General features: G+C 47.8%; 1 protein-coding gene across 1 annotated transcript in view; it reads left to right on the forward strand.

Annotated features, from left to right (window-relative positions):
* The first annotated feature begins 1,528 nt into the window (after positions 1 to 1,528).
* Positions 1,529 to 10,297, forward strand: part of PARP16 (poly (ADP-ribose) polymerase family, member 16) — a 26,983-nt gene continuing 18,214 nt past the window's right edge. The window contains exons 1-2 of the mRNA XM_009995326.1: positions 1,529 to 1,629; positions 3,286 to 3,292. Of these exons, the coding sequence (XP_009993628.1) occupies positions 1,529 to 1,629; positions 3,286 to 3,292 (108 nt within the window). The remainder of the gene's footprint in view (positions 1,630 to 3,285; positions 3,293 to 10,297) is intronic.

Genomic DNA, 10,297 nt, shown 5'->3' on the forward strand with positions numbered 1-10,297 from the left:
CTCAGCGCCCCTGGACAATCAGAGCTAAGAGGAATAAATGGGTGAGCCTGAGCCCAGCAGCACCTTCTAAAGAGGGTTCCAATGAGCAGCTGAGTGAGGAGTCACTTCAGACAACTCCATGAAGCTCTCAAAACTGCTAAATTCAGCATGGATTGTCTAAATATACATTCATAATAAATACAAGGATAAAAAGAGATTTCATTTCCCAGTGGCAACATAGGTGAAAATAAGATCAGAACTACCTTATTGGGAGGGATTTTCATTGCAGTTCAGTGGAATACAGTGCTTCACAGAGCAGCTGTGGAGTATAAGGTATTGTATAAAGCTGGTGGCTTTCATTAAAAAGGCCTTTCCCTTCCAGGCAGTAACAAAAAAGGCCTGACAATATGAAACTAAAGACACAGAAACTAAGGAAATAGAGAAACTCCAAGCAACACATTAAGATCACTGTCATTTTCGGCCGTTGGAAATAATAGTAGTCTCAAAGCATTCAAAACTCATTTTTCATAAAAGAAACCTCCTCTGACCAAACACATTCCAATTGCTGCTGGAAACATCTCATATCAGCTCTCCAGAAATACTCGGGTATTTTCAGCTTCAAATGCTGGGTTCCTGCCTCAGGTATTGCTGGAGAAGATATTACTGCTGATGTCCCAGCTATAACCCTGCCAAGGCAGCGAGAATTTATAGGATCCCATAAATTCCTGCCTATCCAAAAGGTCATTGTAGTACTAACACCACCCGGGTATCACGGCTCCATTTGATGACACTTTTACGAAGCTGCTCTTAATTCCAGTGCGGCTGCTATAAAACCTTTTACAGCCACAGCCTCTGCCTCAAAAATAATCTTTAAAAATCAAGCGATGGAACATCTTCATCAATGCCAATCCCAAAGGGCTGTGCCTGCTTTTGGCTTGGGGTCTTCAAAAACCAGAGCTGGGCAGCCTGACCCCTTGCAGACCTTCAGCCTCAAATCTGGATCTCCAGCTCCTGTATTCACATCTCTAACACTCGCTGCCTTGGCTAAATTCAAAGTCTCCTAATTTCATACAAAACTATCAAACCCTTGGTCTGGCCCAGAAAGCCATTTCCTTAGTGCTAAAATAGCTAAATTAGTCTTGCTCGGCGTCGTAAAGGAGCTTGTCTTGTTTATTGAGCGATAAATATAAAGGTACAGTAACTAAATTCATCAGTCCCTAAACGCAGCCGCTGGGAAGGGCCATTTCCACCAGCCAATCTCCCATTGCATGAATATTTCAGAGTCCTCTCTCCCTTGGGCACTCACCTTATCTCTGGAGCCTGGATATTATTTTCTGCTTTTCAGCTTTTTGGATGTATTGGAGGAAATGTCATTATTTGGGCCAGGGTGGATTACAGTTGACTTTCCTAAGCCAATTTATATTGGCAAGCTGCTGTTTTTAAAAACCCCTCTAAATCACTCCTATGAATTTTAATAATATAATGTGGTTTCAAACATGCTCCCTTAATACACGACACACTATTACAGGCAGCAATAGCTCCTCGGGTCATGAACTCCGTTTTTGCCGTCGCCTTCGGCACACGCTGCGGGGAGACGAGCGACACCACGGAAATAGCCATTTCTGCCCCAAATTTCCCCTTGCAGGGAGTGTGAGTTCATGGGGGGGTAAAAAAAACAAACACCACCTCACCTCTGCTCAGGCTGCCCTGCCATGTTTGATGTTACCTACACAGCCAGGGTGGAAAAGGCAGAGTTGAATCCTCGTTGCATGAACCACTTATCTAAAGGGCTAACCTGCAGTGTTTGAAGTGCTGGAGGAAAGGAAAAGGGTGCTGGATTCGGCCCTGCTTCCCTCCTCTTGCTGAGCACTTACAAAGTCATCACAGCTGCCCACTGAAGAGGGGTCTCATCCCCCTGTGAGCCCCAAATGCTCCTGAAGGAGCCCCCTGTCTCTGCAGGGTGTTGGGTACAAGTCCTGGTGCCATCACACACACACACACACACCCCAATGATACATTTTCTTTACAATTTCTTTATCTGAAGGTTCATTTGGAAAATCAGGAATTTCCTCCTTCTCCACCAAAAGCCTGGTCAGCAGGGAAGACCCAACACTTGGGGTGTGACCTTAGGAGGCACTGGTGCAGAAATCAATGGGATTAAAAACCCCTTCTATTCTTTCCCTTAATACAGACAGAATGTGCCTGTCAAGGGTGTCCCCCCAAGCTGGGACTCACAGCTCTAAGTGGTCTAGAAATTTCCCTGTGCCAGGAGATGAGGCCAGACATCCTAACCACCTCTTGACTTACTCTGACCAGCTCTGCCCTCATCCAAATTCTACTATTATTTTTCTTCCCACCCCCACGGCAGCAACTGCCATGGCTGCGAGCTGGGGTCAGATCTCCTGCTCAGAAGGAAGAGAGCCAAGAATGATGGGACTATAAGTCAGGGCAGGAAGGAAACTTTGGAAGACCTTATTCAAGGAATCAGGTCATGGAGCATTTCCTGTGGTTTCTCTGGAGGAGCTGATGATGGGGTTTGATGCCTCTACTGTGGTGGCACCAGAGACATCCCCAACAGATGGGTGACTTTGCTACTCCACATTGCCCAGTTTTAGTTGCACAGGAACAAAAACAAGAATATGCACATCTGCAAGGAAGAGGGTCGTTAAGGGATGGACTAATTGGAGGCAGGGGAAGAAAATAACCAGCCAGACTTGGCTTTTTGGCTTCTGAAGGTGGCGAGGAGTCCCCAGGATTAGGATGAGGGCAAAGGGGTGCAGGGGCCCCCCCAGCCCTTGCTGCTGCTGGCTCAGTGGCAGCTGGTGTCACAGAGCCCCGAAGCAATCGCTGCTTTAATGTTCCCAGGAGGGAAAAATAAAAATCTAGTTTGTGCAGGGAGCAAACCAGCTTCTCAAAGGCTTTGGCTGTGATGATTTACCCTGAAATGTTGTCACGTTTGTCATTAATCAATTTTTCCCCTTTTCTGGAACTTAACCTGCGACAAGCTGACATTGTAAGTGCTTGATTTTCCAAGAATAAATTACAGTTTCATAAATGGTATTTTGCTTCGCTGCTCAATTTGCAAGTGAAATGATGCCAATTGCTTTGTTCACAGGATTTTATCTGGCGTGAACAAAACCATCCTCCAGATTACTATTATTGTTAACCCTCAAGTTATTTTTGTAGACTAAATAACAGGAATACATGGAAAAGTACATGAGGGCCCATATGTTTCTACATTATAGACTAACCACAAGCAGATACAAGGGCACATGTGTCTATAAACCCCCCTGTACGTCCATCTAGAAATGAGGTAACTCACACAGAGAGACCCACTTCCCAAAGAGAAAATAATCCTTCTGATTAGGAATCTTTACTCTTGCCTCATGCTGGTTTAGAGAGTGCCCCAAGTGACTTTATCACATCTGTGATTTAAGAATTTGGTTTGGGAAATCAGCCCCAGGGACCTCCCAACCACCCCATGGACAAGCACAGCCCTGGTGGGGTCACCAGCAGATGAGGTCCTTCATCCTCTTTCAAAATGTGGAGGTTTTCACAGCAGTTTAATTTATTTTCTTTTTTCTATCATTACAAAATTAGGAAAAAAAATTACATTTTTTAAATGCAGAGGGGTGAGGACCTGCTGGGGACGTTGGGCTCTGCTCAGGAATATCTCAGCCACCAAGGGCACCCTGGACATGAGGCCATGCAGATCAGGACATGATACCATTAAATCTAATAATATTATTTCATCAGAGAAAGGAGGAGAGGAAAACAGTCTCTGCACGTGAGGTGTTGGCTATTGCAAGGCGTTTAACAGCTTTTCCCAGGATTTTTTTTAACCTGCACATTTTGGGGAGACCTTGAAAGAACCCACCTCCTTGGGAGAACTTTGGATGTTACTCACTGTCCTCTTTCAGCCTAAGAGAACAAGTGAATGAAAATGCTTACATTTGGAGTGGGAACCTTGTGTTTGAGGTGCTCGTGCTCACTAGTAGGACAACACCAATTCATGAAGAGGATCCACGTGCCACATTCCCACAGGACAAGGCTGAGGGCAAGGAGGCCCCTGGGGACAGAAAAAGCATCCAGTCAAGAGACAACCCCCTGTCCCACAACGAGCAGCCTCAGGTGACAGTGAATCCAAGGTTTTGCTCATGTGCCTCATCTGCAGAGGCTGCTCCCCCCTCCCCACACCTCTCCCTGCCTCCGTCCATCAGCATTCCCAAAAGACTAAACACCTTTGGTTTCCATAGCAGCCTGATTTTCAATGAGCATCCTTCACGTCCTAACCAGAAAGAAAGTGTTTCATTAATGCAGACAGGACATGCTGGCATCTCCCCAGGGCAACAGCTTCCTTCCCCCCCCAAGACTAACACCTTCTGCCCATGGGTTTTATTTCAGCAGATTGATGGGAGCCAGCAGCCTCCATCCTCCTGGAGCCACGCAAAGGGGCTGGCCTGATGCTTGATCTTGGGGATGGAGTTTGCTGGTGATGGGAGAGGGAATTGGGCTGCTGGTTTTTGGAGATGAAATAAATCAAGTGCTGCTGAGCCTCAGGAGGAAGCATGTCGGGGCTGCCCCCTGGAGTAGCTGCGTCTATAGGGGACAGTGACACCTCCCTGGCTGTTCCATCCTGAGCTGTCCTGGATACAAATCACCTTCTTCTATTTTGCCTGTCACCATCAAGGCTTGCTTCATGTCCCATTTATCACAAGCCCAGTGATTTGCACACCCAGAGTTTGCCCGTTTCTTTCATGTTTAACCCCATTTTGTAGCTTGGGCAGGCAGAGGGTGTTGAGATGCTGGTCCAGGTTGCCCAGAGGACCTGTGGCTGCCTCATCCCTGAAAGTGTTCCAAGGGCAGGCTGGATGGGGCTTGGAGCAACCTAGTCTGGTGGGAGGTGTCCCTGTCCATGCAGGGAGATTGGGACTAGATGGTCTTCAAGGTCCCTTCCAACCCAGACCATTCCATGATGATACTATGCCCAGAGCTGGGAAACGGGAAACTACCAAACCCACAGACTTGGAGCACAGCAGAATTCATCAGAAAATGCTCATTTCAGAGCCAAAGGACATTCCCACCAGCCAAGGGATGCCTGGGGCAGGGCACAGCATTCCATATTTGCTATGGGAAGCACCCAAACATTAAGCAGAAGCAGGGAGTATTTTATTTTTTTTTTGCAGAGGATGCCCAGGGGAGGACAGGCAGTGCTGGGCTGGCCTGGCAGCCTTCAAAGATTTTCTTAAAAGACTTCAGGTCACGGGGCAGCCTTGGCCCTGGCTTTTCCAGCCTGGGGGATAATTGCCATCCAGCCATGACCTACCCTCCCGCTGACCCCGCCGGGGTCCCGGCTGCCCTCCAGGGCTTGGCAAGGACAGATCTATGGCTGGAACTCAGGGGGCTCCTCGACACAGGTCACACCAAAACAATAAACCTTTGTGGAAAGGAAAGAGGGAACCAAGGCCCAGTGGCTGTGGTGGGATTTACTGCCTGCAGATGTACTGGGGGCTGAGGGTGAGGCACTGAGCATCCCCCCCAGGGCAGCCTGGGAAAGGGGGAGCTGGGAAAGACCCCCCACGGCCAGGACACTTGGTTTGGTTTTCTGTTTGCTCGTGCAGCAACATCCCTGCTACAGCAGAGGCTCAGCTCCAGAGAGCAGGATTTGGGATGTCCCCGGTAGGGAATTAGTGTGATCCAAGAGTGGATCCAGACTCAGCCTCCCATCACTGCAGGGAAACAGGGACACCACGGTGCCATAAGCATGCATTCATCAGGATGTATTTCTCCCAGAGGTTTGGAAGGAGTCACAGGGACACAATAAAGAGCTTGTCCAAGAACTGAGGGTCATCAAATGCAGATAAAACTGGTGCATAGGATAGAGCCAAGATAAAGGGGATTATTTTTTAGCAGATCATCTAATGCAAGTTAATTTTAGTGCAAAATGACTGTCCCCCTTGGTGGCTCCTTCTCCACTTTTCTGCTTCTCTCCATTCAGACTCACTTTTAACTCTTCAGGCACCAAGAAAAAACCCCAACAGGTTTCACTTGCCCTGTGCCAATAACGGACTCTGCACTACACAGAGCTTTTTAGTAGGGAAAAGAGAAGTCCATTTTCCCAATCCTGCTGCAAAACCAGGGCAGCTGGTATTGACAGATTTCCAAGCAGCCTTGCTCCCCCAGGAATTCATGCAGAATTTCTCCCCTGTTTCTGCAGCACGGGGCAGCACACAAGCACTTGCAGCCAAGCCTCTCCAGCCCGTGCAGCTCTCAGCCAGGACAGAAAATCCATTAAAATTCCCAAGAGCAGAAACACATTGGAAGCCGGTAACAGCATTAAATGAATATTCATAAATTATTTTGCTACGTAAACAATATTAATATCACACCTTCCACCTTCAAAAGCCCGTGGTAGGCATGGATTCATTAAGACCCCAGACTACCCCGCTCGCAGACTTTCGCATTTAAACTGGGCCACTTTATTAAACACCAGCAATATATTTATTTTAATAGAGTACAAAGCCTGGATTTGGCCACCCTAAACCAGCACTCTGAGCACAGAACCTCCGACTAACCCGATCAAACAAAGCTAATGTGTGCAATATATCTTGGGTGAGTAATATACAGCCACATTTCCTGCTCCATTTACCCAGTTTTAACTACACCTGACCTACTCTTATCCTAATAGAAAACGGCTGCTCTTCCCATCGCCCCGTCCTCCACACATGTTTTTCTGATAATGGCCCAACCTAAATCACTTCCCTTCCTCCTCAGTGCTGGGCACCAGCTGTCTTGTGACATTTAACTACAAGTCCTTTTGCAGGACCTCCAGGTTAGTTCCTGGGGCTCTGGATCTTGGTCCCCATGTCCTGTCTCCATCCTGTCTCTGGGAATTGGATCCCTGCCCTGTGGGATTTCTCTGTCAGCCTCACCCAGGAGGAAAACAAGGGAAATATCGCAGTTCTTGCTGCTGCTGCCTTTGCAAGCCAACATCTCATTGCACCAGTGAGGATGATGCTTGCAAGGAAGCTTGCACCAGGGTGAGAAGTTCCCCCAAACCTGTGAGCATCACCTGGCAGAGCAGGTTCAGCTTTGGCAGAGGAAACAAAAAATTAAACAGGGAAAAAAAAGTCCACTTCCAACAGTGCCTTTCCCCCCCACCCCGTGGAGCTTAGCTCATAGGGCTCCATGGAGGTGGATTTAAAGCTTCCTGAGCAACGTGCTTAAATGGCCAATTTCACCAGAAAATGTGCTTGATTCACAAGCACTGGCTGAGTTTCCCCAGCACTGAGAAATCACAACTATATTTCATTATTGTTACTAATTGCTATAAAGCATTACAGGGAGGTGATGGCACAGGCAGAAAGAAACAGAAACCATTCGCAGTATTATTGACCCTGGAGAAAATTTCCCCAGCTTGCTTAGGGGTGCAGAAATGGGTGCTTGGTGCAGATAAATCAGCAGAAGCGTTTTCGGAAGGAATTAGCGCGTGGCATGAGCAAATTGCAGCAATTGTCTCTCTCCTTTCTAAGTGCTGAATTGCCTCTCTAATTCCCCATCATTTAGCTGCATAAATCTTGCACAAATAAACCAGCAATTTGCATATGCACAGAAAAGAAAATTATAGAAACACGAGGAAAGAAGTTGTGTTGTTTTTTTTTCCTGCTTGAGCTGGAAATAAATAAGCCTTGCTGACTGCCTGAGCTGTGTTTAGCCCAGCTTGGAAATGAAAATTTAGGAAACCCTCTAATTTTCCATCATAAATACATATCAGAGGATGAAAAAAATATAATTTGTGGCTTATGAAAGCCCATGGTTTCTGGGTTGTTGAATCACAAAGTGGGATGGCTGTGGAGGATGCAGCGTTGCGGGCGATGCTGATGCCCATGGTGAATGTGGCCAAAGGCCCCACAGCTGGTGGGAAGAGTGATGCTGTGGAGCACAGATGCCTCCCGTGGGGTTTGATCCAGCCTTTGCTGAAATAAATAAATGGAGAGGTTTTCAGGGAAGCAAACATCTCTTGAAGGCAACAGCCCTTTGTGAATCAGCTCAATTTTCAGCCCATGAAATGCCTTTCCGTTGCAAATGCTACAGAGGACCCTGAGGTCTTCACCACTACAGGAAGCCCAGGGTCAAGTGCAGAGGGAATTTAAATTATATCTCTAAATGATTAAGCCCTAAAGCACCAGCTAGCCTTGGACACCTGGGGTGGAGGAAGGCACCAGAGGGTGGTGGGAGCATCTCCCATTGTCCAACTGTTGGTCATGGTGGTGGAGCCTTCCCAGAGGAGCAAAATAGCTGTTTCCTATTAACCCCCTGTGTGACTGATCTCATTCTGGAATAAGAGGCTGTTGTTCCAAAACATCATAATCCTCTTCCAAACTACTTAATCATGTTTGGAATAATGTGCTTTTCTTCCAAAACAGTCAAATAGGGGAAAAACTGGGGGTGAAAAAAATCCATGAGAAGCAGCCCTTTGGAGTAACTTGGCACCCAAGGGAGCTCTCCATGGGTGTGTGAAGTTACAGAGATTTAATAAATCACTGTTTACAAGAACTCCTGCAGGCTGGAAGAGTGACGTCACTGAGAGGCATGGGGCATCACCTCCTCCCTTGCTTTGTCTCCAAACCTAGAGCTCCCAAGTGATCCCACCATGGATATTTTTAGTATTGGTGCTTCAAGCACCCACCCAGCTGCCTCGTGGTCCCTATGGGCCATATCATGTGGCACTTCTCCATGTCGTGTGGCTGGAGTGTTGCTGCTAACCCACTGCTCAGGGATGTGTCGACCAGGCCAGGCTGGGAAGCTAAAATAAAGTGACATTTTAACGACCCCCCCAGGATATTTTTAGTATTGGTGCTTCAAGCACCCACCCAGCTGCCTCGTGGTCCCTATGGGCCATATCATGTGGCACTTCTCCATGTCGTGTGGCTGGAGTGTTGCTGCTAACCCACTGCTCAGGGATGTGTCGACCAGGCCAGGCTGGGAAGCTAAAATAAAGTGACATTTTAACCTTGGAGGTTACTTGCTTCTTTAAAGTAAAAGATCTTTGGAGACTGGTATAAAGAGGCAAAATACAGTTTAAACCAGAAGATCTTTACCCAAGCTGCTTGTTAGCAGCTTCAGTTGGTGCAATGACACCAATGGTGGGTGCAGAAGGAACATCCCATTATTGGAAGAGTTTGGCAGGCACTGCTGAAGCACCTTCATTGCCCTGCTCAATCCATGGTGGTAACAGGTTTGGCTGGAGCTGCAGGGACTGCACTGAAGATAAAAAGGTCATCTAATCTCCAGAGCACTTGTGGAAAACTGGAGGAAGACTTTATCCTGTCAAGAGGCCCTCCTGTGTCATGTGCTGCACCAGGTCCTCTTGGTTTCACCACCACAGATCAAAGTGTCACTTCATTTCACCTTCCATTTTTGATTCCCCAAAATCCAACTTCCAGCTCTGGCAGTGCCACCCACGAGGACTCAGACTGTGTTCCCTAGGGGAAGGTGCCACCAGCACCCACTGGCTGCTGTCCCACAGCCCATCTGTCTCTCTCTCCTTTACACCTCCCACACCACCAGGGTAGGAAGAGCCTCATGCCGGGGAGGAGGAACCACAGCGACCAGGGATGAAAGCAGGAGCTCTCACATCTTTCATCCATTAACTGATCATTCCTCCTGCACGACACATACCAATTCATCATACATGATCAATACCTTCCTTGAGGCCCCGGGATGATGAACATCTCTGCTGATATTCAAAAGCCCTTGAGAAAAGGGGGGCAGCTCCCCCAGGCACAGGTCAAAGGGCAAACACTGAAGTACTGTGTAAGATGATACGTTGTCCCAAGATCTCTCCACAAGACACAGGGAAATATTTTTGCTTAGAAAGCTTCTCCAGCAAAACAAAGGAAGATTTTTAGATCCTGCAGAGGCTGGAAGATGATGCCCGACCAAGAGAACCTGGATTTTGAGTGCCAGGCTGCAACAAGCACCTGCAAAAGGGCAACACAGTTTCCCATTCCATCCACTTGCTCTGGGCTTAGGATCATCTCCCAGCATGGCTTTGTGTGCAGTTAGAGATGGAGTCAGAGCTTGTGATCTCCATCTTCCTGAGTTCATCCAGACCACAAGCCTCCCATGCTCCCACATGGCTCCTCTTCGGGTTCAGCCCCTCGCTCAGTCCTATGTCCAGCCCAAGGTCACAGAACAGGTCTGTGGCTGGGTAAGGACCAACCTGCAGCCTCTAATATCCATCTCACCAACCCAGCAGGACCCAGGGCTGCCCTCCTCCTGCAGAAGAAACTCCTGCCTCCATCCTCAGGGTGTC

Source organism: Chaetura pelagica, unplaced genomic scaffold (assembly GCF_000747805.2).
Source record: "Chaetura pelagica isolate M959 unplaced genomic scaffold, ChaPel_1.0 scaffold453, whole genome shotgun sequence".
In the NCBI taxonomy this organism is placed as follows: Eukaryota; Metazoa; Chordata; class Aves; order Apodiformes; family Apodidae; genus Chaetura; species Chaetura pelagica.